The 17,481-nt window shown below is 36.3% G+C and overlaps 1 protein-coding gene across 2 annotated transcripts in view; it reads left to right on the top strand.

Moving 5' to 3' along the window:
* LOC140756669 (protein quaking-B) overlaps nucleotides 1-17,481 on the top strand; it is a 284,741-nt gene that overhangs the window by 88,419 nt on the left and 178,841 nt on the right. For both annotated transcript variants that reach the window (XM_073092223.1, XM_073092222.1), the window contains exon 2: nucleotides 17,056-17,217. In XM_073092223.1, the coding sequence (XP_072948324.1) occupies nucleotides 17,106-17,217 (112 nt within the window). In that variant the 5' untranslated portion in view covers nucleotides 17,056-17,105. The remainder of the gene's footprint in view (nucleotides 1-17,055; nucleotides 17,218-17,481) is intronic.

The following is a 17,481-nucleotide window of genomic DNA, read 5'->3' as shown; positions in this document are numbered from 1 at the left end:
AGGGTCTGGGTGTTTCACCCGTTGTACCCGTGGTATTTAAATAAAAAAAACTAGGAAAGATAAAGCTTTGTTCTGTGAATTCTAATTGTTTTTAGGTACATAATATCGATGTGACTAATAATCTGAAAAATTTACATTTTTTAGGTAACTAGCTGACCCGGCAAACGTTGTGTTGCCATATAAATAAAAAATGTTAAGGGTGAACAACCCTTATCACCTAGTGTGAAAAATAAATAGTAGCCGATTCTCAGACCAACTGAATATGCATATAAAATTTTGTGAAAATCGGTAAAGCCGTTTCGGAGGAGTACAGTAACTAACATTGTGACACGAGAATTTTATATATAAGATGTAGAAGTAGAAAACGCGCTTGAAGTCAACCTGATTGTAAGTGGATACTATCGCCCCATCAGCTCCAGATAAGATAAGATTCCTTTTCTGAGCCACAGATGCGTTGTTACCCTCTGAGAACTAAGTTGAAATGCCTCGGATAAGTATGTATTCCTAGCTACACCCTTTAAACTAGAACACAGCACCTTGCACAACACAGTACTTAACACCGCTGTTATTAGGTAGAAATATGTGCGGCGATGGTACCGGCGGAGTCGACCCACAAAGGGTTCTACCACCTTCAAATATGTGTGGTCCGGGTGACACCGGAAATCTGATAGAAATATAAATTTTAACTCACCTACTCTCATTTAATAGGAAAACAAAACCATTTCCATATAAAAACATTTCAACGTGAAACTTTCTGAAAACAGATCCTGTTTTAAAAGCAAAACGCACTGAACTTTGCGCTAAATTTATTCCATGAATATAGTCCGCGACTTTACCACTTTTCCAAACAACTAACACTGCCATGAATTTAGAAGCTTGCATTTCAGTATGGCGCGGCGCATCCATTTTTTTAAAACGCTTTCTACACTCACAGCCTCACACTAGGATTCCCTGTATCGTGGGTGCTATGGACACACACAGAGACAAATACACAAACACCCAGACCAAGAAACAGAAATCTAAATTCATCATTTAGAAATCTGTCTGGCCGGGGATCGAACCCTGGACCCTCTGCGCGTCAGACCGGCATGGTGACCGCTCCGCCACGCGGGTCGTCAAATTTCAATCTTAACGCATACCTATATTCCTCCAAATATATGCATAAAAAACACGTGTTAGTTATTATTATTATTATGTTAGTGTGTCGGTACACGCTTATCTGAAGGTGGTAGAACCCTTTGTGGTTCGACACCGGCGGCACCACCGCCACACCTATTTCCACCTAATAACAGCAGTGTTAGGCGCTGCTGCGTTCCAGTTTGAAGGGTGTGGTAAGGGAGACATACTTTTCCGAGGCGTTCCAGCTTAGTCCTCAGGGGTAGCGACGTATCTGTGGTCGAACTCAGGTAGGAATATCTTATCCTATCTGGGTCGTTTACAAATGTCCATGGGCGGCAGTAGCCACTTACCATCAGGTGGACTGCATGCTCGTCTGCTACTCCTATATTATAAAAAAAAATCTCTGTAAGCGATTGCAGTGAGTTTTACCTGAAGTGAAGGGCAATGTTTTTCGAGCGTAGGTATGTGTTATTCCTTGGCACACCCTGTAGTTAAAACGGCTTGACAGATTTTTACATTTATGGGATGTCGTTGGACTCGTCTAAATTGTGACAGCAACATTACAATATTAAGCAGCTAATTGCAGTTCAATTTTTGTTTTTATAATAATTGTGTGTGATTTTAAAATATAGGATACTTTTGCACCCTAGAGGGTGAGCCGTTATCCACGTTTATCATTTATTTTTTTTTGTTTTTAATGTACAAATATTTTGAAGAACACACTTGAATTAGACAGGACATTTATTGAGAAAGATTTAAGATAAAAGTTATGACCACTGTTTTCGAAGCCAGGTAAAACCGAATACCATAGCTAGTCGTATATAAACTACATAACGCGCCGTCATGAAATGAAAAACCACGTCCATTGCACTTCACGACGGCACGGCGTTAAATCAATTTTCAAGCTTATGTTAGTTAAATAGACATCACGTAGCGTGCCCTCGTGAAATGGATTCACGCTCGACGTGCATCGCATTTCTGAAACAGACGTGCATCTCATTATATCGTGTGCAAATGAAATTCTCAACGAGCTTGTAATTTGTATGCGTACATTTGTTCGTGAGGATTTTCTCGAGGTACTATTTACGGAGTGCACTAAATTTGAATAGTTAGTACTTTTTATTAGGGTACCATATTTATGTATCATTCTACATCACGCCAACGCCGTCTATTTTTGTTTCAAATTACTAGGTATTGTTGAAAATAATAATTGGCCAAGTGCAAGTCGAACTCGCACACGGCGGGTTCCGTACCACCAATATTTTTATTATTTTTATTTTTAGTATTTGATGTTATAGCAGCCACTGAAGTAAATACATTGTGAAAATTTGAACTGTCTACCTATTACGGTTCAATAGATAAAGCGAAAAACGTAGATAAATAGCGGTTTCTTGTATGGCGACCCCCATTTATTTTCAACTTTTTTATTATTAGTATTTGTTGTTATAGCGGCCACCATGATGCACACCAAAAATCAAAGCCTATTTATTACGGTTCTAGAGATAGAGCCAAGCCTGTGACAGACGGACAGACAGCGAAGTCTTAGTAATAGGGTTCCGTTTTTATCCTTTGGGTACGGAACCCTAATAAAATGAATAAAAATAAGTAAAAAATAATGAACGTATTTTTTACTTATTATAATTTTGTAATACGGAAGCCTCTATGTGCGAGTTCGACTCGTATTTGGCGAATTATTAAAGTAAGCGTATAAAAGTTAAAGCGTATATAAGCCAACACCATTAATGGACATCTTTAATCAATTCGAATTAGAATCGAATCCACTTTTTGAGGAGGGTAGATCCCTCTGTGGTTCGACTTCGGCAGCACCATCGCTACACCTAGTTCTACTTAACTTTTAACCCACAGCAGTGTTAAGTGCTCCTGTGTTCTTGTTTGTAGGGTATGGTAAAGGAGACATACTTTTCCGAGGCGTTCCAACTTAGTCCTCAGAGGTAGTAACGCATCTTATCTTCGAGTAGAACTAATCTTACTGGGGGTTGATTACAGATGTCCATGGGCGGCAGTAGCCACTTACCATCAGGTGGACTGTAAGCTCATTTTCTACTTCAGACTTATAAAAACATTACAGTAAAATTTTACAAATTTTTACTCCGAAAATTATGAGAGCCTGGAGTAAAATATAAAAACTTATAAAAATAAGTTTCAAAGTTTAATTCATAATGATCCCATCTAGGTTAATTACTTAAAAACTACACAGGCTTAATTACTTTTCAGATACTATCTCTATGTAAATTTACAGTGTCGTGGTTACGCGTGTTCAACTAGTTCTGAATATAAATCATTAATTCATCAGCTTTAGTGCTTAGGCTTCTTCTATGAGGGATTTTGCGGTAGTTAGTAATTTTTTTTATAATATAAGAGTAGCAGACGAGCCATTCACCACCAGGAGGACAGCATCCTCCTGGTGGGGAGTGGCTAATACCGCTCATAGACATCTGTCATCATCCCCAGAAAATATTAGATTTCTAACTGAGGTCATCTACAGATGGTCCGCTATCCCTGAGGACTAAACTGGAATGTCTCAGAAAAGAATGTTTTCCTCACCACACACTTCAAACCAGAACACAGAATACATCATATAGCTGGATTTAACTACATTTCTTCATACACGAGACTGTTTTCTTAAAAGACTATTAATCTGTCATTATGATGCATAGTGAATATGTATTGAGAAATGAATAAAACAAAAAATGTTTTTTTATCACCCGTATGGTTTAATAAAACAAAATTAAAACCACATAAAATAAAATAAAATTACGTTTTTTGGGTAATTTTCTTGTATTACTAACTGACCCGGCAAACGTATTGCCATATAAATAAAAAATGTTAAGGGTGAATAACCCTTATAATTTAGGTGTATGAAAAATAAATAGTATTCTCCGCCGATTCTCAGACCTACTGACTATGCATATAAAATTTGGTGAAAATCGGTAAAGCCGTTTCGGAGGAGTACGGCAACTAACACTGTGACACGAGAATTTTATTTTATTGTATTACTACGACACATTACAATTCTAATTCTATTCTTATGAAAAAAAAATCTTTTGAAATCCGAGTATGTGCCATTTGAACAGATCTCCTTAAATAAACATGATATCCGTATCCAGAAAGAAAAACATTTGAAACTTTTCATCTTTCCAACCTGATAATTGACGTAATCAGCGCGGCCGTAAATCAAAATGACTTTAGTTCAACTATAATTAGTCACGACAAAAAATGTACGTCATTTCACGTCCGGGCCAATATTGTGTTTTCTTTAGTGACACTTTTATTTTTGGGTTCGTGAGAAATGTTTATTTCGGGTTGTCGTTTTTAGGGTTTCGTGCCGTAATAACAGAACTCTATTGCAAAGCCTCCGCTGCCTGTCCGTCTGTTTGTCTATCACAGGGCTCTATCTCTGCGTAATAGATAGGGACTTGAAATATGTACAGATTATGTATAACGGTGGCCGCTATAACAACAAATACTAAAATTTAAAAAGTTAAATAAGCGGACCTCATTCAGCCCGGTATATTTTGGTGGCCTTCGGCTTATGTATTGAACCATATAATTATCACTGTTATTGCATTGCATTGCACTGTTATTGTAATGATAAAAAATAAAAAAAATAGGTATAGAACCCTCCGTACGCCGGTTTGACTTGCACTTGGCACCTGTCCATTACAGACTTCCATAGAATATAGTCACTACTTAACATGATATAAAAAGCCAGAAATACATATATACTTACGTATATCTCCAAAACAGCCCACAACAGGTAGCATAAGCAAAAATATCAATTTCACATTATTTAAAAACGTCTTCAGTTTTTCATTTAAAATACAACAAAACAATGTACTTTTGTCTAAACAACACGTATTCTATTTGCTTCGCTCTACAACGTAGCGTCAGCATAATATTTGCTCTCACTTGTACCGTCAGCAAACAAGTGGGGCGTGAAATTCGTAGAATATTTGTTTAGACTAGGTTTTGATTTAAAATAAATAAAAACGTAAAGTTCGTATAGGTATAGTCCGCGTTAAACTGCTAGTCCGCTCTGAATATAGAAATGTATCGCGTCGCCATAGCAAATTGTATGACTACACCTGCTCGTAACAACTTCAGAGCGTACTAGCAGTTTGGCGCGGATTATACTTATATGGGCATATTGTGTGTGAATTATAGCGTTTAATAACATATTTTTTTTTGAGATATGTATTTATGTAATCTACCAACATCTATATCATATACAGTAGGTATACCTTGTTTCAATCATTTTAATTTAAAATAGCGGCATTTTGTTCTTTTCCCACGCAAAAAAATCACTGAGAATTAATAATCGGCATTTATTAAACATGTAGGGTTTAGTTCAAGCGAAAGCGACATACATCGCGGATAAAAAGGACGTAGCATTTATTTCTATGAGTATATTTTCATAGGGTGGATCATCCAATCATTTGTCAGCAAATGTCAGGTTCATTTATAATAACAAACATATTTTAAGTTTTATTGTTGTAGTGTTATACTACTGATGTAACATTAAGATAACTCTTGCGGCCTTGTGTCACAGACCGAATTGAAAAAAGCTTAAATAGATTAATCGGTCGTTACGTCTGCACTTCGACCTCACCCGACGTTTCTTCTATCTCGTCTACTCAGAGTACAAAAACAAAGACTTCCTTGAGCACAAGTGTTTATACATACATCATATATGTTTGTCTGTTCGTATTTTTATGGATACAGACTTTACAGCTTAAGTAGAATGTTAGATAAGTGCAGATTAATCTACCGTCATGTCTGCACTTCGTCCTCGCCCGACGTCCCTTCTATCTCTACTTAGCTTACAGAGATGAATACTTCCTTGAGCAATCCCAGTGTTTATACATACATCATACTTATATGTCTGTTCCTAATTTTATGGATACAGTTAAAGCTTAAGCAGAATGTAGATTAAGTATAATTATCTGCCGGCATGTCTGCACTTCGTCCTCGCTCGACGTCTCTTCTATTTGATCTACTACGCTTACAGAGATGAAGACTTCCTTGAGCACAAGTGTTTATACATACATCATATATGTTTGTCTGCTCGTATTTTATGGAGTCTGTTGGATAGTTTTACTACCATCGGTTTAGCATCTTAAGTGTGGTGTGTTAATTTGAAATACTACTGGTCGTATATCTTAGTTTTTTTGGCAAACTTTTTATGATTTGTGGGAAGTCTGTTTTAGTTGATCATAAAGTAACATAAGTGATGTAAGGAATTTGTGTGGTTTAATTTAATCTTGAGTTTCTATTAAGATAATAAAATAGATACAACGAATATATTACTGCTACATGTAGTAACTATTTATTTTTATAAAAGCAAGAAATACATCGACTGCTTAAAATAATAACCTTAAAAGGGAAGTAGCGTATGCCTCATTCGATATATTGAACTAAAAAGGTAAGTAAATTAGGCATACTGATTCAAAAATAAAAAGAAGGAATAAATAATATTGTCCTCCGCAGTGGCTAAAAAAATAGGTTCTTCTATTTTATTTTCTGACGAATACACAAACACTCAGACCCAGAAAAGATATCCAAATTCATCATTCAGACGTCTGTCTGGCCGGGGATCGCACCCGGAAAATTGCGCGTGAGACCGGTATGGTGACCGCTTCGCCACGCGGGTCGTCAAATGAAAATATTACATTTTTGGATTCAATCTTATATTTTTAAATTCTAAAACCGGGACTTAAACAGTAAATTTCACATTTTTGGATTCAAGCTTACATTTTTAACTCCGGGACTTTATACAGTAGAGAGAACAACTTAAAAGTGTAAATACATCGCTCTAATGTTTCCATTTTGACGTGGACAGAGTGGTAATATGTATAAAACAGCTCTGAGCACGATTACTCAGTGTTTTATAGTGTGTATACAGTACATTTTAATTTATATGGTACTTTATAAGCTCTTTGTATATTAAAGTTATTTATTTTAGCACACCAACATTTTACATTTTTATCTTTATTTGACATTTTATTGTTATTGACATTTTATCGTCTTACAGTTTTAATAATATTGGAAATTAGTTTCTACAATTTTAAAAAAATAATTTATAAAATGCGACTTAAAATTATATTTGTACGCCATTTATGGCAGAATGAGCGAAAATTCTTGACTATAACACCAATGTATACACCTTATTCTACAAATAAAGATTTTTGTATTTGTAAAAAAAAAACAACTAACAAAACTTATAATATGTAACATTATTAATTTAAAACGGTTGCGTAGAAGATGGTAGAACCATCAGTGGTTCGATTCCGGCACCACCCCCACACCTATTTCTGCGTAATAACAGCAGTGTTGCTGTGGTTGCGCGTTGCTGTGTTCTGGTTTGAAGGGTGTGGTAAGGAAGACATTATTTTCCGAGGCGTTCCAGCTTAGTCCTCACGGGGAGCGGCGCATCTGTGGTTGACATCAAGTAGGAATTTTATCTTATCTGTGATTACAGTTGTCCATGGGTGACAGTAGCCACTTACCATCAGGTGGCCTGCATGCTCGTCTGCTACTCCTATATTATAAAAAAAGTTGGAATTTTTTTTGTGTGTTGGGAGAAATGAGGAGTTCATTTATTTTTACAAGCAAACGAGCATGTAGTCCACCTGATAGTAAGTGATCACTGCAGCTTAGGAACATAATCAACAATACAGAACAGTTGTTTATCTGCAGTTGACTCAGAAGGCCACCTCATAAGTAAATCAGTATTATATTCAAAATTACACACAGACCACATATTTTTAATACACAGGTAAATAAATACAGGCAGGGCCTCTATTATAATAATGAAGTGAGTGAACCTGTTTGCAATAAATAATACTGCTAAGCTGCGAATATTCAAAATTCGGTACGTGCCGAATGTATGCGTGGCAGTTGGCACGTTGTGGTTTGGTGTTCTGGTTTGACTACCAGCGAGTAACGATAAGCGAATAGAATGAGTGAAAGGTGAACAGGTGAAAGGTATCAGGTGGACTGTAACATCGTACAAAGTGAAAAAAAAACATATAGTATAGTCCGCGTAAAACTGCTAGTCCGGTCTGAATATAGAAATGAATCGCTTCGCCATAGCAAATTCTACGACTCGCAACAACTTCAGGGGGGTCTAGCGGTAGCGCGAACTAAACCTATAGTTCAATCGGATATTTACTTCTAGCGTGGAGCAATACTGCATTTCGGTGGAAGCGTGTGGATGCCGGATTATTACGACCTTACTAGTCCTCAAAAGTGGCAACACATCTGTGATCGGTTTCTCGTAGAACCTGTTCTACATGGTCGATTAAAGACTTCCATAGGAAGGAGTAATCATTTGACAGCAGATGGACTGTATACTGTATACTCGTTGCTTCGTCAATTTTATTAAAAAGAAAACCATAGAAATAATACATGTTAGAAATGTATGCGTAACAATGACATGCTGTGGCCAACAGTCATAGATTAGTAAAGATACTTCGCCGCCTTGAAATTGAATGAAGCCACAAACGGCTTGTTTTAGTAAGTTATTTTTTTGAATTCTTGACAAATAAAAACATTTTTAGCGAAAATTTACGAATAAATAACTAATACTGCGTAATTTACGTAATACATAAATAATTATTTCAAATGTTTTAGGGACATTTTAGCACGGAGACGTGGCAAAACTTTTTTACGCAACTATTTTAATTCTCAAAACTGGGTAAATTTTCTTGTTAGGAGTGAGTAATCTTTACTAATCTATGCCCACAGTGTACAATGTATATATTCGACCGCCTTGCCTGACAATAATAAATATAATAATATTGGAAATGTACTCCTATGACATGTTGTGGCCCGCGGTGTATAGACATTACCACCAGTACATACCCAGTAATTAGCAGAGTAGATGCTCAACATTATTGATTTATACGTAACGGAAGTGTTTGCGTGGCGTTGACACGTTATTGTGGCTAGCGGTGTACGTGCATTGGTTGTATTGCCTACGAGTAACTGATAATAAGTTAAGTGAAAAGTATACATTATTTTGATGATCGTGACATGGCGATCTTTTGTAGTCCTACTTACTTTGAATTAAGAGTTTGTTCCCCGGCCTTCAAATTAGAAACGACTGTGTTAACAAATTAATATGAAAAAAAATTTAATAAAAAGAAATGGTAACGTCATTTGTTCACCTTTTTCATATTCTCAAAAATCTTTAATTTTGTACCATTATAACGTAGGTGCATAATAAGTAATTGTCATGCCATAGTAGGGCCGTCCGTCATACGAGATTTAAAATGACGTCACAAAGCATTAACATGTAAAGTCAACTTTTCAGCAAAGTTTCCGCTCAATCAGCTAGGGTTAACTAGTTTGAAGTTCAGGAAAAATTCAACAATTCAATTCTTACAGACGAACCAACAAAACAAGTTAAATAAAAGCTTGAGAAAGTTACTCGCTTACAAGCCAGTGGTGAAACAAAGGCTGCAGTATGAATTGAAACAATTCTATGTATCCCACATAGTAACGTGTTGCTTTGTTTGTGTTTGATTTGAAACGTTGTAAATTGAGTGTTACGTGGTATATTAAACTACAATGTTCTATGAAGTTGGTACAACCCTTTGTAGTTGGACCACTACGGTACCACCACCTGCCTTATTTCTGCCTAATAAGCGTGTTTCAGTTTTGTTTCAGCTTGAAGGGTTTAATATGAGGAGATACTTATCCGAGGCTCTCCAATTTACTCTTCAGGGGTAGCAACGGATCTGTTGCCAACCTCGAATAGGACTGTTAACTTACCTGGGATACCTGTACGTATATCATATGTGCATAAAGAAAAGACGTTAGAACCAATAAGTTTCGAACACGGTGGTACTACGGCCACAGCTGCATGCAAATGCAGTGTGGATTCCGCTGACTTACACATCATATGACGATACAATTTTAGTCCTTAGGAATGGCAAGGCATCTGTGATAGGCCTCGGGTAGAGCCCCTGTTCTGTTTGAAGTTGATTACAGATGTACACAGGCGGCAGTGGCCACTTACTATCAAGTAAAGTGTATGCACGTTTGCTCACCACTTGTAGAGACGTTATTAAGAGTGATAAATAAAAGATTTGCTGCCCATTAGTACGTTAATTTTTCAAATATACATTTTAATACAAATTATTTGTTCCATACTACTTTCACACATTTATATGCAAGTTCCGCATTAATTTGAGCTTATGTATAAGGATTAGTGGTAGTGAGTCTGATGAAATGGATTTATGAAACACGAGTAAAATTACATGCATATTTAATACTCCACTCTGTTATTGGTACAAATTCAACGGTATTAATTACAAGCGCCGACGGTAGTGTACAGCTGATTGAATGTCAAAATAGCGAAATTTTGTATGTAATATAATCCTTTGTGGTTCGACTCTGGCGACACCAACGCAACACCTATTTCTGCCTAACAACAGCAGTATTAGCGCTGCTGTGTTCTGGTTTGCAGGATGTGATAAGGAAGACATACTTTTCCGAGGCATTCCAGCTTAGTCCTCACTCTCAGGGGTAGCGGTGCATCTGTGGCCGGCCCCAGGTAGAAACAACTTATCCTATCTGGGATTGATTACAGAAGCCACTTACCATCAGGTGAACTGCATGCTCGTCTGCTACTCCTATATTATAAAAAAATCAAAGGCATTAATTACAAGCGTCGACGGTAATGTACAGCTGATTGAATGTTGAAATATGCGAAATGTTGGAAACGTCGCAGAGATTTTAAAACAAAAGCTTTTTTATTAATTTATACGTCGTTTTTAAAAATCTCGAAATAGGAAAAGAGCATGCGGTCCTTTTAGGGTTGTGTACCCAAAGGGTGTAAACGGAACCCTAATACTCAGTCTCTGCTGTCTGTCCGTCTGTCTGCCTGTCACAAAACTCAGTGAATACTAAAAATAAAAAATAAACTTGAAAATAAATGGAGATCGCCATACAAGAAACTTTCCGGTATATTTCACTATATCTATCGAACCGCAATAGGTATATGTACCAAGTTCCGCATTAATTTACGCCTATGTATAAGGATTAGTGTTGTAGTGAACTGATGAAATGGCTTTATGAAACACGAGTAAAATTACATGCATATTTAATAGTCCAGTCAGTTATTGGTATACATTCAAGCGCATTAATTGCGAGCGTCGGCGGTAATGTACAGCTGACTGAATGTTGAAATATGCGAAATGTTGAAACCAGAGCTTTACTGCAAGTGCCTGTGATTTAAAAACAAAAGCTTTATTATTAAATTACATGTCATTTTTAAAAAGATCCAAATAAGAAAAGAGTATGCAATGCAGTCCTTTTTAGGGTTCCATACCTAAAGGGCAAAATGGAACCCTATTACTAAGCTTCTGCGCTCTGACCGTCTGTCTGACTGCCTAACAGGGCTCTATCTCTTAAACCGATATAGATAGACACTTAAAATGTGTACAGAGTATGTATAACGGTGGCCGCTATAATAACAGATACTAAAAATAAATAAATGTTTAAAATAAATAGGGGTCGGCATATATAAATTTTCGGCATTTTTCGATTTATCTATTGAACCCTAATAGGTAGTCAGTTCAAATTTTCACATTGTATTAACTTTTATGGCTGATCTATTATAACATACTAAAATACTATGAAAATAAAAATTATGAAAATTTGGGTCAAACAGAACCCTCCATATGCGAGTTCGAGTTGCACTTGCCAATTATAAATTAAAAAATAATAATGTCGCCATAAGCTTTTATATCACGAAAAATGTGTTACGTAATAAATTTATGGGTTTAAGTAGTTTATTTTCAATGAAAACTTGTTTTTAAAATACTTATTTCTCTCCACAATCTCTACAGAATTACCTGAATAACCCATTCAATAATATTATATTTTACGGGTAAAAGCGCACTGATTATGGATATAAATTCGCATTCCTATCGCATACATATTTGAAAAACCAAACACGTTTCCTATTCACTTATCTGGAAGAAAGATGACCGGATATGAAAAAACATACGTGATTTGATGGCAAATACTAACTTAAACCTTATGGGGTTTACCAACCCTTGGAGTTTAACGACCTATGGCATGATAACCGTCGATAGCGCGGCGGGTACCGCGTTCGATTCTTGCCCACAAAATCTTATATATATACCTCTCGTGTCACAATATTAGTTACCGTACTCCTTCGAGCCTTACCGATTTTCACCAAATTTTTTATGCATATTCAGTAGGTCTGAGAATCGGCTACTATCTATTTTTCATACCCCTAAGTGATAAGGGTTGTTCACGCTTAACATTTTTTTATTTATATAGGAACACAATGTTTGTCGGGCCACCTAGTATAATATATAAAGATATTAAGTAACCTAGGACCAATTGCTTATATACTTTGCTTTGTCGTAGGGACCCGCGTGGCAGAGACACCATACTGGTCTAACGCGCAAGGGGTTCCAGGTTCGATCCCCGGCCAGACAAACATCTGAATGATGAATTTGGATATCTGTTCTGGGTCTGGGTGTTTGTGAATTTGTCTTTGTGTGTGTCCATGGCACTCACGACACTGACTCCTTGTGTGGGGCAGTGAGTGTAGAATGCGTCTCTTGTGTTCATAGTAACACAATTAGGTATATCCTAGTTCCTTAGACCAAAAATATAAGACTTAGCAAAGTATTTGCATACCAAAGTCTACCCTCTACCAAAGTCTACCTTGTGTATTATACGCACTATAAATACATACAATATAAATAATGTTTATTGTAAATATATTCGTAATATTTGTAAAAAATGCTCGGTCCAATTAATACAGAATTAATTGTTCTCCATTAATTGATCTGAACTCTGAATTTAACGGCTGCTTGTTACAGAGCTCTGATCTCAGTTTCCTAATTATTTCAAATAGGCACCAAGTAATTAAATGTTGATTCTTGTTTAATAGGTAAGCGTAGCCAATTAAATGTTTCATTTTGTTTCTGTTTGTGTCATATTTATTTTTTATTCTAGCGCTTAATGTGATTTTGTCCCACTGCTGGGCATGGGAAAGGCTGGAGCATTTGTGGTGCGACTCCAGCAGCACCACCGCCACACATATTTCTGCCTAATAATAGCAGTGTTATGCGCTGTTGTGTTCTGGTTTGAAGGGTGTGGTTCCAACTTAGTCCTTAAGGGTAGCGCGCATCTGTAGCCGACTTCAGGTAGGAATGGCTAATCCTATCTGGGATTGATTACAGGCGTCCATGGGCGGTAGTAACCACTTACCATCAGGTGGACTGCATGCTCGGCTGCTACACCTATATAAAAAAAATATCAATTGACAAATTTCGATCTTTGACTGACTAAATTTGGATAGATTGAGTATTAATAACATCCGTTAGTACATAGGTACGTTATATATAAAATCATAGATAGGTATTGCGTTTTAAAATCGATAGTGTTGGTTTGTTTACATTATCTTTGTTGACTTATCTGAACTATTGTCTTTACAAATGGATTCGCTGAAACGTGTGTTACTGGCGTTTCAGTTGAAGGTGTCACGGAGAACTTTTCCATATGCAGAAAACAGAACAAAAATGTTTGCTTGAACAAATACCTTATAACAATAAATTGCATTATATTTGTAGCTTTAGATATTAACCATTAAGGAACCCTTCGGAATAATGCATGTTACATACATATATATTATTATGTATATTATCTTAATGGTTTAGATATCTTGCTCTAATTCCAAAAAAATATGAAGCAGACATAGTTTCGATCTCAAGAGACGAACTTGTGATCGACCAAAGTCCTTGAGGACTAAATTGTAATGTTGCGTTTAAGAGTATGAAATTTATTAGCTTAGCAGAATATAGTCGAGCTATACAGTTATGTTACAAAAAGTTACGTGGTGGTTTTTTATAATATAGGCATGCAGTTCACCTGATGAGAAGTGATTATTGTCGCCCATGGACATCTGTAATGAACTCCAGATAAGATTGGATTCCTACCTAAGGTCGACCACAGATGGCATGCTGAGGACTAAGCTGTATCACGGATAAATGTGTATAATTAAGCACAGTTTCCAAGCCAGAACAACTCAGCGTTAACCTTACCGAAACAAGGCAGGAAGAGGTATCAATAGTGCCTTTGGGGACGAATCACAAAAAGGGTTCTACCACCTTCACCCACTTATTTGAACGTATTAGTAGTAGACTTTTAGCTTTATTTAAAGTGACCGGTGGTTAAACACGACTTTGTTGAATTCGCGTGCATTCCCGAAGAGTCGTTGAAGCGTGCTTAATCCGATGTTCCCGTGGGATTTGTGGACGAAATAGTTTTTGTTCACAGTCCTTTGTATTGGACGGTTTAGTTTTGTGTCTGGATTTTTGTCATTTATCTAAAAGTTATCATGTTGCCTAGGAGATGTTTTCATTCTATTTTGAAAGTTAACGTTAAGTTAAAAGTGGTTCGATTCCGAAGATACGTCCACCAAAAGTATATTCTACTTTTTATTTATACAAAATACTAGCTGACCCGGCAAACATTGTGTTGCCGTATAAATAAAAAAATGTTAAGGGTAAAGGGTGAACAACCCTAATCACATAAGGGTATGAAAAATAGATAGTAGTCGATTCTAAGACCTACTAAATATGCATATAAAATTTGGTGAAATCGGTAAAGCCGTTTCGGAGGAGTATGGTAACTAACATTGTGACACGAGAATTTTATATATAAGATTATCTATAAATCAAACATTAATCTAAGTTACTACTTATTTTTCTTGCTTAGAAATGCTACTGTATTTCTAAATTTAATGTTCAGAAAGTAGAATTTTAGCTTTATTTAAAGTGACCGGTGATTGAACACGACTTTGTTGAATTCGCGTGCATTCCCGAAAAGAGATTTGATTTTCGTGTGTCTGTGTTTTTGTCATTTATCTAGGAGTTATAGAGTTATATAGGAGATATATTCAGGCAGGTCCATTTAGCAAGTAGAAGCATAGCTCAAGGTTCGATTCCAGAGGCCCCTCCACCAGTTTTTTCTACTTTGTATGTATTTTACGTGGTAAAAACCTCGACGGCACTACCGCCCCACCTATTTCTAGCTCATAACAGCAGCCTTAAGCGCTGCTGTGTTCTGTTGCGAAGTGTAGTAAGGGAGATATACTTTTCTGAGTAATTCCAGCTTAGTCTTCAGGGGTAGTATGTGGTGGTACGTCATAATGACCAAACTCAGGTAGCAATCTAATTTTATCCAGGGTTGATTACAGATTTACACTTACCATTGGGTGGACTGCATGCTTCTCTGCTACTTCTATATTATAAAAAAATGACTTTTCCTTACCACACCCTTCAAACCAAAACACAACACTGTTGAATACTGCTGCTAAGAAATGTGGTAAACTGTCTTCAACACATTAATTCAAGAGGAAACCCACTGCAAAAATCTAACGATCACTTAATATAGGTCACATCTAAAACATTTGTATCGAAAATAACCGTTTATTTAGAGAGAATGGCTGAAAAGGTCGTTATAAGAGAAACAATATAATCCCATTGATCGTAATGAAGAGAGATTGCTTATTTTTGCTCGGCCTTTGTTAAGTCACTTGCTGTACTATCGACGAGTAAAATCGTTTACGATGATTTTATATTCTTATTTATTCAATCGTAGAAGCAAATGTGCAATCCACCTGACGCTATTGCTGACATTTGAGAATAATTTCATATAGGGTTGGAGGTCTACTGCTAAGACCCCTTATTCTTTAAAATCTTACGTGACTACCATCAGTTTTCCTATTTTAACTGCTTTAAAGTCGCATCATCGTCATTGCATCGTCGTCGTCAACCCTTTACTGTTCTACTGCTGGGCACGGGTCTCCTCTCAGAGTGGATGTAGGCCATAGTCCACCACGCTGGCCAAGTGCGAATTGGTAGACTTCACACACCTTTGTTTTTTCGATATCTTAGTTGTGCAGGTCTCCTCTCTTTCACCTTCACCGTTTAAGAAAGTGATAATTAATTTCTAATAGGCACATAACTTTGAAAATTCAGAAGCGCCTGGGATTTCAACATCGGACCTTTCGATCAAGGGATTACTTTCTTAACTACTAACCGTTCACTTATAAAGTCGCTTACCGCTTAACGCTTACCGTTGACACTGAGACAGAAGTTAGCAAAGAGCCAAAGTCATTATTCTAAAATAAGGTACAATAGACCTTTATTAATTTATCGCGACGGAAACAAGTCACGGAGACCGTTTTGGGATCCGCAATTATGAAAAATAAAATTAAAATATAATACGCTGAGATTTCTTTAACGTTTCATTCTTCTTTGGTTTTGAATAATAATTTCATAATTCGTTTTAATCTGTGGTTAAGATGATTTTCCGCGTCGTGCTCTCTGAGTAATAACATTTTTATGTTTGCTTATAAATAAATGTCATTTTTTCATAAATAGGTTACTACCGTTTTTTTTTTCAGTTTTCTATCTGTCCCTTTCTTTATTATGTGTCTTCACATTTCTCTTCGGTTGTGTATTTATGTGTGTGTGTATTTAAGGATATGTGCATTTATAAGTATGCAAGTAAAATAAAATTTTAATAAATAAGTTTTATTTCTAATAATTTATTATTTTATTATTACATTTAACATTTATTTCAAGTATCGGTACCATAAATTAAACAGAAGAATTATATAAAAAAAATAATTTATATAAATCCTGTTGTTAAGTGTATGTCTTTTTGTTCGTACCTTTGAATGTACGACTATAAAATATATTCCTCTGTATGTATTTGTCTATCCGTTTTGTGACAGTTTGTTTCTTTGTTTGCTTGTCTGTAGGTCTGTTTGCGTTATCGCATTTGAAATACAACAAAGAAACTCAAAATTTACACTTACTATTTTAACACTAAACTTATCGCATAATTTGCTTCCAGGTACCCAAGTGGAGTGTAGTGTCCAGTGAAGTGATGTCGGTGTAGCCGCGATGGATGCGAACCCGCTACCCCTGGAGGTGGATGACGAGGCGCGTCCGCCGCAAGGCTCCTCGACCGGCAGCGGCTCTTCATCTGGCACTGGATACTATGGGCATAAGAACGGTGAGTTCGATTTTACTTTATAAAAAAATGATATGGACAAAAAAAAATCGGCCTCTTACTTAAATTTGAAAAAGCTGGTGGTTGTCTACATAGGACTTTTTGGAGTTTTACATTTTCTTGTCTAGATATGGTCTTGAGATTCGATGAATTCCAATGAGATTTGAATTAAAACCTTAAAAGAAATATGTTTAGCTACGAGCACTATGAAGAATGAGAACTGTTAAAAATTTATAAAACTTGCTGTCCTACGGACATAAAAGGGAC

The sequence above is a fragment of the Epargyreus clarus genome, unplaced genomic scaffold (genome assembly GCF_041222505.1).
Source record: "Epargyreus clarus isolate Ecla_fem2 unplaced genomic scaffold, WU_Ecla_fem_2.2 ptg000035l, whole genome shotgun sequence".
In the NCBI taxonomy this organism is placed as follows: domain Eukaryota; kingdom Metazoa; phylum Arthropoda; class Insecta; order Lepidoptera; family Hesperiidae; genus Epargyreus; species Epargyreus clarus.
The sequence above is the reverse complement of the archived record's forward strand: the minus strand, read 5'-3'. Positions and strand labels throughout refer to the sequence as shown.